Source organism: Peromyscus eremicus, chromosome 8a (genome assembly GCF_949786415.1).
Source record: "Peromyscus eremicus chromosome 8a, PerEre_H2_v1, whole genome shotgun sequence".
Taxonomy (NCBI): Eukaryota; Metazoa; Chordata; class Mammalia; order Rodentia; family Cricetidae; genus Peromyscus; species Peromyscus eremicus.
The window spans coordinates 72393919-72408267 of NC_081423.1; the positions used below are offsets into that span (position 1 = coordinate 72393919).

A 14349-nucleotide genomic window follows, 5' to 3' on the forward strand; every position below is an offset into this window, starting at 1 on the left:
GCTAATTTAAGATATAAGAGCTAGAAGAAGGCAGGGAGAGATGCCAGCCACCACCAAAGGAGAAACAACATGCCAACAGACCGGTAAAGCCACGGAACATGTGGCAAACCATAGATTAATAGAAATGGGTTAATTTAAGATATAGAGCTAGCTAGCTAAAAGCTTGAACCATGGCCATGCAGTTATAATTAAGCCTCTGTGTGTTTACTTGGGGGATGCAAGTGGGAGAGATTTGTCCCGACTGCCAGCAGGCCGGGACACAGGAAAACTTTCAGCTACACACATTAATTCCAAGAGTGAAGAAAGAATGAGTGGAGCATTGGTTCCTTTGGACCAGCATTTTAGACCCCACCATAGGGTAGCTGATGACACTTTTCATGTTTGACTTTCTCAGTGACATTATGAAGAAACCAAGTTTTACAAAGTATTTGAAGTCTTTGTATTCATTTCCAAAGACCTTTACAATGTTGATATGCAAGTAATGTCCTTATGGAGATCTTGTTTATTTTGTGCCCTTCAATCATTCACTGTCCTACCATGTCTGGATTCTCAATTGTCAATGACTTTGCAAAGAAGTGGATTGAGTCTCCTAATTAATCAGCTTCAAAAACTTACTTTATTTTTATCTTTTACAAGATTAAAACATTGTCTGAGTGATTTTGCATTGAATTTGTATTATGTTGTCATATCAAATGTCCCACAGACTTCGAAGGCTGAATGAAGTCGTTGGTATGGTAGGGTATGCCAAGTTAAGCACAATTATATGGCTGAATGGGATTTTTGTTTACTGTAATCAGTTCTCAGTAAATGTTGTGGGTTATGACTTTCACCTTTCTGTGTAGCTGCAGCAACTCAGATAACTGACAACTGATATTCCCCCTCCCCCACTCCCTGTGTTAGTAGACTTTTCCACTAACTATTTAAGTCTCTGGACAGTAGAGTTTAGGACAAAAAGAGAGGAAGTTATGTCAGGTCACTGATTATAGAGGGAGGTTTCTGAGGCTGCATTTAACCTAGTTTTCAGAAAGGATGGAATAATTAAGAGTAAATTTAAAATGTATCACCACAAAAAAATGATAAGCAAATAAGAGGACAAATATGCTAATTAGCCTGATTTAATTATTTTACATTGTATACATATATAAAAACATCACCTTGTACTCAGTTAATAGTTATAATTATGACTTTCCAATTAAAACAATGTTAAGAAAGATGAATTAAATTTTTAGATGAATAAAATACAGGGAACCAACTTTTACCACCAAAAGTAGGGAAGACAAGAAGTACAACCAAAACAGACACCTGAACCTGTGCAGAAGCCTTGATGGAAGAGGAAGAAATGAGGTTGCCTCCTCAGATGCTCTCTGAAGGAATGAGTCCTCCTCTGTAGAGTCCACTGTTTGCACTGTACCCTGCACTGCATCCTCTCTCCTGTCCATCACATGCCGAGTACTTCTGAGTACTCGTGCTCAGTGCCTTTCAGGTGCTCGGCACTAAAGGGAACACTTGGGCCTCAGGTTAATGTGCTGTGATGCTTCCTTCATGGAGGCCAAGAAAGACAGGTGAGTGAATGGACCATACACTGGGCCGACTTCAGTGTTGTAATAGGGCAGTGAAGTACTAGATGAACTTGGCGTAGACATTTTTTCCTTTTCTGTTTTACTTTTTGCACCACCAGTAGTTAAACATACTAGGGTGCTCTGCCACTGAATTATACCGGCCCCTTTGTTTTCTTCTTGAATTAGACAATGAAATTAATGATAAGGCTGTTTTTTTTTTTGGCTTTGTGCCGGGAATATTTGTGTGTAAATTAGTATACAATGTGGAGGTAAGATTGCCAAGACAGAATAACAGAAGAGAGACAAGCTAAGATAGGAGAGGTAAGCACATCAGGATGTTCAGAAAGACAAAGTCTAAAATAACTTTCAAAAGGCATTTGGCAAAAAACAGAAAAACCATCTTATGATCAAGAAAGATCATTATTAATTATAGGGTGGGTGAGTCTGAACTTAGAAGTTTTTCTCATGTCTTTTCCTAACAGATCATAGTTGACTAGAAGACGTCTGGTCAAGGTTAGTATTTCGGGAAATTAACAGTATTGAAGGGTGATAAATGGTTAATGTGAGAAGGAAAAATAAAGGATTCAGACCAGCAGAGTTTGATGATGTATACCCTAGAGCTACAAGCAGATGTGGCTGTAGACCCACAGCTCATTATCTTTGAGACCTCATGGAGAATTGCAAAAGTCCCTAAAGACTAGGAAAGGACAGATCCGCCTATCTTGGCAACAGAAGCGAGGAGAACACAAGATGTCTCTGGTAATTAAAGACCTTCAAATTATTGATCTTTGGGGGAAAATGAGAAATGTGCACCATCACACAATCGATTTGCAGCTAGCTAGGTATTCCTGTGGCACTGAAGAGGAGTCAGTATGGTTTTGTGAAGAGAAAGTCATATAGAGACAGTTTTCATTTCTAATAGCAACAAAATAGAGATCCACAGAGCAGGGTGAGATCTCCAATGAAATCTGTTTCCCTAGATAACGGGAAAAAGCAGAATCTTGACCCCATTGCTTTAACAAGCACAATAACTGGGTTGAATATTTGTGGATAATGAAGATGGTATGGGGATAGTCGACAGATTGAGTGATAGCCCAGTAGGGACTGGTCCCAAGGGCCAGTATTTTCAGCTCATTTATTGACATTCTGGACAAAGAAAATCAAGAATGTGTGTATCAAATTTGTGGGTCCAAAATTTGGTGTGGTTTGGATTTTCTGGAAAATAGCAATAAAGCTATGAATGACCCAGTACATTGGAAAAGTAAGCCTATCATAATTAGGGTTGAAATGTAATAAGAAAATGTGCTTGTAAAGACTCAAACCCAAGGGTACAAATATAGGCTGGGTAAGGGTGTTAGAGAAAAACATGTGGGGGTCAGAACTGACCACAAGTAGAATGTCAGTTAGGAACATACTGTGGTTACGTAAAAACCAACACCACTTTGGGATGGAGTAATTCACTCTTTCATTCAATTTTTAAAAAGAATGTTACTGAGCACTTACTATGTATTTTTGTGTCTTTACATAGTCATTTATCCTTTATTAGTCAGAATGTTTTTGGAGCCTGAAAAATGAATGGGAAGAGAAAGCTGTCTCATTCACATAATCTAAAGTACTAGAAAGACCTCTCAGACCAAACTGAACGCCTATCACCTGACTTAACCTCTAACCTGCATTTCCAGGCTCTGCTTTCCATCATTACTGTCCTTTTGTGTCCCTGACCTCCAGACATGAGGACTTGTGTTTCCCTCCCCGGCATCGTCTTCATTGCTGTCTCCTGGTTTCTGTTCATGTGGTGCTGAGGATGGCATCTCAGGCTGGGGCATGCGAAGGAAGTCCCCTGCTACCCAACTGTATCCTCAGCCTTTTCTTTTACTTTGGTTTCTAAATAGGTTCCCAGTAACTTGTTTAGGCTGGCTTTGAACTTACTGTAACCCAGACATGTCTTGAACTTGGGATCCTCCTGCCTCAGCCACAGTGGCCTTGTACCACCAGGTCTCGCTTTTTTTACAGGACACCTACTGACATGTCAGGGATCATGCTAGGTTGCTGATGGCATTGAGATGAGCAAGACTTATCTTTTCTTTTGTGGAACTTGCATTCCAGTGTGAGGGAGAAAGCTGTGAGCCGTTTTCCTAATCAGCCTAATAAAGTCCATATGAAGATTGTGTTAGGCCTGTGTGAACTTGAGGGGGGCTGAAGCTGCCCTGCAGCTGCTGCCTCACTCTTTGCTTTGTGTTCTCATTTGGCTCCCCACTTTCTCCCTTCTCTGGCTCTTTTTTTCTCCATCTGATAAACTTAGCGTCCCCCCATGGCTCAGCCCACCGCCACCTCTCCTGCAATGCCTTCCCTGATGTCTCTAGGCAGGATTAATAGCTGCTTTGTGTGTGCTCCCATAGTGCCCTGTTTGTGCTGCTATCAGGGCTGCTCTAACTCTGCCTTCTATTACCTTGATTTGTTTACAAGTCTGTCTCCCTCCCTTGACTGAACTCCTTGAGAGCAAGGGCCTTGACTTACTCATTTGATTTTCCTCTAGCACCTTAGAGAGCCTGGCACCTAGTTGATGTTGCAAAAACATGCCTGTGAAGGACAGATGTGGGTGAGGTCTGGGCCTGAGTCTTGCCGGTATGGGGTCTGAGAATCCTCTACTCAGCCTGTCCTCACTGGTCAGTTCTCTTAAGGGCCTGCTAAAGGAACAATAGACAGCTGCTTTTCCAGGAAGTACAGGACTTTTATTTTGTTGGGAAGGCACGGAAGCCAATTGTGTAGGAGGGCAGGGGTCACAAAGGAGTGGCTGGCTGGTGGTCGTTGTGGGTCCAGAACTAATTAGACCAGAAAGTATTTCAATTTTCTGAATTGTTTTATGGCTTTTTTTTTTTAAATAGAGAAATCTTACTCTAAACTTTGCATTTCCAACTTCTTTTTTCCAAGTTTTGATAATGGAGCCATGTTCATGTCCCACGGTGGGCTGAGGCTCACTGTGGTCTGCCCTCTTTCTATGGAAGAATGACTATAGATCAGTGGAGTCTCCAGTGCTTCCACCATTTCTTTTAAAATGAGGAGGAACTCATAAATTTCATCTTCATAAAGCATTGGACTCTGGTGTTTAGCATTCTGACAAGGTTTGTAACTTCAGTACTAATGTCCAGACCTTTTCAATTACTCTAGAGAGAAGCCTCACGTTCCTTATCCACCCTTCTCCGGTCTTTCTTCCCCTTGACCCCAGGCATTCTGTCTCATTGATCTTGCTTATTATAGCTATAGTGTGTGAATGGAGTCACATAATGTCTGATATTTTCTACTTGGCTTCTTTTGCTTAGTGTGATGTTCTCAAGGCTCATCTAAGCTGTAACAAGGATCATACTCCATTCACTTATATGGCTGAATAATTTTCCACCACGTGGCTACACTCTGTTTTGTTCACCCATTTAGTAGCTGTTGGAGGTTGTGTCCTTCAGTGCTTATGGGTGGTGCTTATACCCACATGGGTGAACTCAGTTGTTTCTTACTTCTTTTATCCCAGTTAGTTCATGTCCACTGATAATTGTGAGTCCTTCAACTGTATTAGATGCTGTGGGAGGGGGTAGGAGGAATGTACAGCTAAGACAGCAGAAAAGGGAGAAGGGGTCTATGTACTGGGCATCTAATGGTGACAAGCAATGCCTAAAGAAAGGAAGCAGAAAGCAAAGTGGTCAAGTTTCCTTAGGACAGCCTGTGAAGTGCATGTATATACTGCAGTAGAATGGAAGGGCTCCTGGCGAGGTAGTGGGTGTGGGTCTCTCTCTCTCTCTCTCTCTCTCTCTCTCTCTCTCTCTCTCTATCTCTCTCTATCATTTTGGGGTAATGTGAGATTGGTGGGTTATTTCCTTGAAATGTGTATCTTCATATATATGGCCTGGACACAGAATTATTTAACCTCACTGGCTTTTCATGAAAACCCAATGATAACATAGAGGTGGCAGCTTTGAATATATAGTCCACTGCATGAGATTAATGTTCTTAATGTTCTTAGACAACTTCACACTCAAGGTGACCAGTCCCTGGAGTGACCCTGAAGGTCAAAGTTAGAATGAGCATTATCCAAGGGCAGCCTTCTTGTTGGAAATACCCTCACTGCCATTCAGTTTGCTCAGCAGGACTCTAACTTGTCCACGACACTTCTTTTACTTCCAAGCAAACAGGAAGATTTTTCTCTCCCAGATACATGAGAGAGGCCAATTTGGATGGCATGGGCCTTGAGAGGGTCGGGAATTTAAAGAGTTGGATGTCGGGGTTTCCTTGGGGCCCCAGGGATTAGTAAATTAGTTACGGGCTAAGATTTTGTTGAAGCCTTTACCTGTTTTGAATTTCCAGTTGTGAATTGTATAGCTTTTGTACAGCATCTTTTAATTGTTAAGAAAAGGTAGATGAAGCGATGGAATGCCTTGAGGGATGACTAGCCAGTGGTAGAGGGGCCCAGTATTGCTTGGGTTTTCTTAAGTGGAGAAGTAATAAAAATCGTGACCATTTGCTGTGTTCACTACTCTCCTGATGTTGATATGCTATTTTGTCTCATCTTCATCAGAACCCTGTGAGGTAGGGTCTTCTGCAGAAAAGGAGACATAGGGTTGAAGAATAACTCCCTCTGGCCGCAAAGCTGAAGGGATGGAATAGGAATGATACCCAGCCACCCTACTTTCAAAGGGATACCCCAGCCACACTAGCTATTCACGTTCACCTTAAATAGCTAACTTCCTTTCACTCCCAAGGGGTATCTAATACAAAAATGAGTCTGGTCACCACTTCCCCTGACCCAAACCAGGACAAAGTCCAACATGGCAAAGGTCATCTTAATGGACAAGGCCAACAGCTCTGGATTTGATTTTGTGGAATTTGGGTTCATAGGAAATCGACAGAATGTACGTGCATGTGTGAAGAGGGTGGGGGCAGGGAACACAGACACACTCAGGGCTCCCCTCTTCACCTTTTATAAGCAAGTGCTAAAAGAAACATTTAAGAAATTTAGTTTTTACAGGGTGACTAATACACTAATCCCCTATAGGGATAAACTGGGGTCTGGGCTACCTTTGCTCCTAGAAACACAGGCCCCAGCATGATATAATACCTGGTTTCTCCTAGACTTATTACATTAAAAATGTGTTACAGGTGCAGAAAAATTCCAATCTGGTGAAAGGTTGTTAGAGAAGGAGACCAAAAATAGAGGCAGGATCAGGTTTCCACACAGATCCAAGTGGAAAATCCACCCCCGCTGACTGGCGCATTCCTGCTTGATGTCATTCCTACCCAGCCCCTCTCCTTTCTCTTCCCCCACCTCTTCTCTCCCACCTCCCATGCAGGTCTTATGCTGGATAGGAAATGGAGAGTAAGACCTTCAGGTTTGGCTACCAACCCTGAAAAACAGAGACCTAATTCTATCAGGAGCTGGCTTCACCAACTCAACATGAAGGTTGAACTAGACTTTGGAGGCCCAAAGATGTCTAGATATGTCCCGGTAGTGAGCTACACTCTCTTCTCTCAAAGAATGGGGGACATAGGGCATCCATCCCAGTGGAGGTCTGTGTGCAACAGGGATCTTCCTCCCTCTTACTCAGAATGGACGGATTTGTAGATATACTCCCATGGTTGCTCAGTACAGATGTTTTCCACCAGCTTTTCTACCTAATTCTACCTGGTGAGTTCTATACAGTCAGTGGATTTTTAAAAAATGCAAGAAAAAGCAGCAGCTTGAAGACCATGTCACATTCGAATCTGTGTGCCACTGGTGTAGCCAGGCCTGTGGCTAGCGGTGCCATCTAGCCCAGGTCTGCACGTGAGCTGCTCCAGTTTGAATTCTGGTGGTTATCAGGAGCTCTTACCTTCCACCCTTCACTAAAATCCTCCGTTAGTATTTGCTAAGTCTCTCACTTGTACCACAGCATGTGATTGACAGCTGAAAGAAACCTCCTCCCTCAGACGATCTGAGTTGAACTCTCAGTTTTGGCATTGTGTTGCTATGTGGCTAGGGCCACAGTCTGTGGCTTGCATCACCTGAGGCTAATACAGTTTCTGGTCACTTCTCTCACAAAAAGAACATGGGGCTGGTGAGATGGCTGAGTGGGTAAAGGTGCTTGACTCCAAGCCTGAGTTGGATCCTGGGACCACAAGGTAGGAGAGAACAGATCCTGGCAAGTTGTCCCTTGACCTCCACATGTACACTGCGGCACACTCCCTCTCCCTAATAAAGGAATGCCGAGGAGAAAGAGTACAAACTTTGAACTGTTAAATGCTGGATGCTGGCTGCCTAGACAAGGGCTTGCCTAAGCGAAGGACTAAATAGGGCTAAAGCTTCATTAACCTCACCCAGTCAAGCTCTGTGTGCCACTCAGTGTCCCTTAACCTCCTGGAGCCCCAGTGGGATAGAATTATCCCATTCCTAAAATGGATTAAATTGTGCCTTGCTGTCTTGTGAATATTAAGAAGAACAAGCAAAAATATGTATGTGTGACCATCCCCACATACTGTACACTCCATTCCTGTGTTGAATTACTGTTAATCTCTGCAGATTCTCCTTTATTGTCTCAGTTATTCTCATTGGTTCATCAGTGTTAAGGCTTCCATCAGAATCGTACCACACACAGTTTTGTGTGTTGATTGCTTGCTCCCCTGACTGGTAGAGTCTTGGAGGGCCATGGGACCTCCAGGATGTAGGACCTGGCTGGTGGAAGTAGCTCACTATGGGAGGGTCTTTAGAGATTATTAGCCTCACCTAGGCCATCCACTGCTTCCTGGTTTGTGACAACATGAACAGCCGTTCCGTGCTGTGGGATGTATGGCAAATGTGTTGCTAATTAATCAATAAAACTCTGATTGGCCGTTGGCTAGGCAGGAAGTATAGGCGGGGCAAGGAGGAGAATAAAGCTGGGAAGTGGAAGGCTGAGTCAGAGAGACACTGCCAGCCACCACCATGACAAGCCACATGTGAAGATGCCGGTAAGCCACGAGCCATGTGGCAAGGCATAGATTAATGGAAATGGATTAACTTAAGCTGTAAGAACAATTAGCAAGAAGCCTGCCACGGCCATACAGTTTGAAAGCAATATAAGTCTCTGTGTTTACTTGGTCGGGTCTGAGAGGCTGTGGGACTGGCAGGTGAAAGAGATTTGCCCTGACTGTGGGCCAGGCAAGAAAACTCAAGCTACAGTTCCGTGAGGCTCCTTCCACTGTGGCTGAGCCATGTGCCATGCATTTCCTGTTGTGATGGACTATAACTCGGAAACTGTGAACCAAAGCAAACCCATTTCCCTTACGTTGTTTCTCTAGGTGACAGTTTGGTCACAGTAATGTGAAAGTGACGAAGACAATTGTCAGGGCATTTTCAGAGTGCCCACTCTTAGGATTGCTTGATCAGTTCCATACGGAGAGAGACAGAAATCAATGAAAGTCACCGCAGCATCGTTCCTACCTGTGGAATCTACACAGTGAATCATCTCAGGACTCGACTGCACCACCATTTATGTGAATGGTTCTTGGTATACGGTGTTAGAGCTGCCATAAATGTATCAGAATCACAAATATCCAAAAATTGAAAAAAATCCTACATACCTGAATGGTTATTAGTAAAATGTCTAAGGCTGTTGGCTCCTCGGGAGTTGACAGGGACTTCCTCTGGCTTTGCAGTTTTGAGATCTGCATCCATTTGCCATTAAAAAAGGAATAAAGCATCTCTACTTCTCTGATGGTGACTATGAGGATGTTGCCATGGCGATCTTTAATGGGCTCATAGTAAAGTCTTCCCAAGTTGTGCGTTCCAAGTAAATTCTAGAAACCAACAGATGATGGGTAGCTTAGTTGATATTGTAAAACAGAACAACAAAATGGCACAAAAGATGCTGAAAACTGCCGAATTCTGAGGCGCTGTTTGCGTTTTTTTTTTTTTTTCCAGACTGAGACCTGGCGTAGGTGGCATTGCAGAAATGTTGCTTAACAAAAAGCCCAAAGAAACGGCCTTCGCTGTGAGCCTGCAAAGACTATAGCGAGAGGCACAGACGTTATGTTTCTTTAAGCAAATTCAATATCTGTAAATATCTTTTGCCCACATAGACACACCAGCATGTAAACCTCAGTGACCAGCACTTGAAGAGAATCCCAGATGTTTTCAAGAAAAATGTCTGATATTTCAAGTATGCTCCTTGTGGAGTTTTCAAGAGATCTACAGTAAGCTAGTGTGAGGTGGGGTTGTTTAAAATGAAGAAGTGAATTGACAATGTGGCACATTGTACAGAGGTCCCCTGATGACTGTGCATTCCCTGCGAGGTTCTTTAATCAGGAGGTTGGCCTGGTTTGACTTATCTGCATCTCAGGGAGCTCTGTTTACTGAAAGGTTTGTTGAAATTGCTTATACACTTTGTCAACAGAGGCAGATAATACTTTTAGAAAAGTAAGGAGGATGTTCGATTAAATATGAAGGGACTGAGGCATGGCTCATGAAAATAAAGAGGAATTGTACAAATATGAAGGGGGTGAAGATCTCTAGCCAAGAGTGCTAGATGACCAAAATCAAATCCCATACAAACCATTGCAGAGTCCCTAGCTGGTGCGTGCGTGCGTGCGTGTGTGCGTGCGTGTGTGTGTGTGTGTGTGTGTGTGTGTGCGCGCGCGTGCGCGCATGCATGCATGCATGCATGCATGCGAACTCACATAAATGATGATGTGATGACGTGCTAGCGTGAGAGCTGATGTAGAACTGGAATTTGTAAAAATGACAAGGTTGACCTAAAAATAAACAAGATTAGTATTCAAATCTCAAATCCTGGAATGTTCCCTCAGGATTGGGACTGTGTCTTAAGCCTTTTTTTCCCCTTACGAAGACCAGACACAGAATGAGTAAGAAGCTTTATAAATAATGACTGACAAAATTCATTTGGTAAGATTAATTTTTAAGTGGCCTAATCATTCAGATTTTTCTTTTCTAACAAATTACTTATAAGTCATAAAAAACACCTATGTTGGTAAGATTTTTAGTCTACATCTAGGTAGCACTATAGTTTTATGTAGACACTTTATTATATGAGCAGTGTTGTGCCGGTGAACTGCCATACCAAAACAAACAAGAGGGCAAGGAGTGTGTGTGTGGGGGGCTGGTCTGTAGTCAGTAACAGTCTCTACAGTGTAGTCCATTCCAAGCTACCTAGAATATGACAATAAGCTTCCAAAGTTTCTGAACGTTTAACAGTTGGTTTTCCAAGGCAGTAATGAGTTGGTTTTAGCACACACAGCTATTACGACTTTTCTCATACAGGTGCTGAGGCTCATGGCTGGCTACCGTTTATTAACTATTAGACTGTTTACTTTCTCTGGTTCTGAGCTTCCCCATCTTAAATAAAAGGTCCTTACAGTTTAGGCATCACTCTGGCTAATCCTTACCTCACAATGTCCAGGGGGTTAAATTAAGCAACACGTGAAAATGTGTTTCACAAACTCTCAAGCCTGCTACGCTGTTGAATATGGGATTTTACCAATCTGCTGTAAATGGAATCCCCTCTTAGTCACCAACTGTATTTTCTTTTCTTTTTTTTTTGGATTTTTGAGACAGGGTTTCTCTGTGTAGCTTTGTGCCTTTCCTGGAACTCACTCTGTAGCCCAGGCTGGCCTCGAACTCAGAGATCCGCCTGCCTCTGCCTCCCGAGTGCTGGGATTAAAGGTGTGCGCCACCACCACCCAGCCAACTATATTTTTTTGATCCAGCCCAGTTCCAGATTCTCTGGGAAGACATTTCTAACTCTGTTACAGTTTGAAGATGGAATATCCCTCAACAGGCTCACTGAGAGGTGATTGGGAATGAGGCTCAGATGTAATCAGTGGATTGTTTCTTGATAGATTCATAATTTGATGGCATTATTGGAGGCAATGAAACTAGGAAGTGAGGTGGGATGGGGAAATAGTCACTGAAGGAGTTGATCAACTTTTGAAGGGTAGATCCTGTCCCTGGCTCCTCATGGTTTTTGTGCTTTTGGGTCACTGTGAAGCAGGTGGCCCCTCTGTGCATGCAAACCCTGTGAGGATGCTCTGTCGTGCCAAGCAACAGGACTAGCCAAGCTGGGCGGAGACCTCTGAATCGTGAGGCCAAACAATGATCTTTCCCTCTTTAAATTGTGCCTTTCAGGTATGTCAGAGTGACAAAACAGCTGTCCGATAGAATCTCAGGTAGAATGCCCATCCTCTCTTTTCTTCCCGACCTTCTTGTGTACAAAGTTCTTGGTAGGTGTCTGACTGTACTGTGTGTAACAGAAGTACCTGTTGGGGGACATGGCTCTTCCCTTTCTGTGTCTCTAGGTCCTTTTTACAATGCATAGGAAGAACTCAGTAATAGTTGAATTACCAAACATATTCCTTAATACGTAGTACACAATACACAACGGAATAATACTAAAGTGGCCATTTTAATAAAGCTATGAGTAAAGACAACTTATGATGGTTACTCTCAGGTTTGGATAAGTTTCTCTCTCTCTCTCTCTCCCCTCTTTCCCTCTCTGTCCCCCCTCTCTCCTCCCTCCCTCCCTCTCTTCCTCCCTGTCCCTCCCTCTTTCTCTCTCTCACTGTATAGCCCTTGCTGGCCTAGAACTTGCTATGTAGACCAGGCTGTCAGGCTGGTCTTGAACTCACAGGCCAACCTCTGCATCCTGAGTGCTCTGGTTAAAAGTGTATGCTACCATATCCAGCTGGATAGATTTTCTAATAGGTTGAATAAGAAAGCACTAAAAATCTTCCTGGTCTTCTTCCTTACTATAAAAATTATTTCGATAGCTAGCTTTGGGGGAGGGGGATCCTTTGGACCTAAAGGAGAAATAGATCATGATAATACCTGTCATGTATTCATGCTATGGTAGGCAACCTGGGCCCCTGATGGTCCTATGGGGTGAAGTGGAAGGAGACCCATGTGATACTTAGCAAGAGTACATCTAGGTCACAGCCAGAAGACCTCCATGATGAGCAGGTAGCTGTAGCCAGAAGGCACCATTCTTCGTGACCTTATTTAGTTTGAGATGGCATAAAAAGTTATGGAAGTCTAAAGGGGACTGGATAAAGTGAAGTTTGGGATTTTTTTTTTTTTTTTTGCTTTAAAAAGAAGGAAGAGCACCAGCCAATGTTACCCAGCTCTCCCTCATTGACGCTCATTTCTAAGAAATGTGGAGGAGGAAGAAGAGCTCATGTAGAACAACCTGCGCTGTCTTTTAAGGAGAAAGATTTTTGATTCCTCTCAGTGTGAAGGAGGAAGCTTCCTAAGATGGAATATTCCTAAGAGGCCTCACCATTCTCTCGAGAGAATGAACAGTGTGGGGGCTTGCTCACATACAGATCTTCTCATCTGGAGTTTTTTTTTTTTTTCATCCAAATGCTAATACCTTTTTGTTTAATTTTAATTAACCAATGAATTAATTTTTGTACATTTCACTTTCTTTTCAAATAAAATATAAAGCTACTTGCTACTTCCTTCCTTCTTCCCTTCCTTCCTTCCTTTCTCTCTCTCTCTCATTCATTCATTCATTCATTCATTCATTCATTAATTCATTTTAAAGACATTGTTTCTTTGTGTAACAGCCCTGGCTGTCCTGGAACTGGCTTTGTAGACCAGGCTGGCCTCGAACTCAGAGATCAGCCTGCCTCTGCCTCCCGAGTGCTGGACTCCGCTCTTTCTTTTTAACTATAATCTGGATAACTTCCTCAGGTTGTAAATTGACACACCATAATATATTGAAGTATTGGGAGAATTCAGTCTTTGGAGCTACACATACACGGATTTGAATCCATAGTCTGATATTTCCTATTTGTGTGACCTTGAGCATAATTGACATTCCTAAACCTCAGATTTGTCTTCTGTTAAATGAATATCAATAACAGTAAATTCTCATTAGGTTGTAGTGAAGACGGAATGAGATAACATTTGGGACGCACCTGATATAGTCTGTTAAAGAAATGAAAGCAGTTATAATTATATAGTTAATAGTATTGTTATGATAAGCTCAAAGAGGACCTTACTGTACAAATAAACCAAGAAACAAGGAGTAAATTGCACAAAAGTTGGTATGTACTGTGACAGCGGGCAAGACAACAAACCAGTGCGCTGTGGCTACAGATGAGGGAGAGAACGACTGTGACTAAGGCCCTGTGTGCTATGACAAAATATCTGGGCCACTGTTGGAAGAGTCTAAGCTAGGGAATTCCGTGGCCTACATCTTTTAGAGTGGCCACTCTGGCAGAAGCACCGAGAATGGATTGGAAACTGTTCAGAGCAGAAGAGAAGCAATGGTCTGGAAAGCTTCTGATGTAAGTGGAGTAATAAAGCTATGGTAGAAAGACTGGAAAGAGGAGGAGAATGAAATACCACATGTCTCAGGCAAGTCCATGGGATTTAAGTATGCTTGATACCAACCATGAATAATTTCCTCAGAACACTGCCATATAGATTTAGATTAGTAAAGTAACCTAAAATGGTATTTGTCATTTCCTCTCTTAAAAAGTTTTTCTTCACCTTACCTCCCTCTTTAAAAATGTGTTTTCAACATTCTAGGAAGCATTATTTGTAGAGCAGTAGGTCTTCCAGGAGACAGGTGAAGATATCGCATGTTGTTTAAGCAGCAGCATGATGGAGCAGGGAGAACATGGAACAGGGATCAGGGTTCTGCTGAGGGCACCGGAGCATGGGCATTGATTGAGAATGATGTGGCTCTGATTACTGTGAAGAGCGGGGGAGATGTCTAGGTGGTGACTGACTGAGAGACACTTCTGTGATTCCTTGTCCCTTTTATATAGA

General features: G+C 42.7%; 1 protein-coding gene across 1 annotated transcript in view; it reads right to left on the bottom strand.

Moving 5' to 3' along the window:
* Window positions 1–14349, bottom strand: part of Ankfn1 (ankyrin repeat and fibronectin type III domain containing 1) — a 143289-nt gene that overhangs the window by 36988 nt on the left and 91952 nt on the right. The window contains exon 11 of the mRNA XM_059269611.1: window positions 9141–9356. Coding sequence (XP_059125594.1) covers window positions 9141–9356 — 216 coding nt within the window. The remainder of the gene's footprint in view (window positions 1–9140; window positions 9357–14349) is intronic.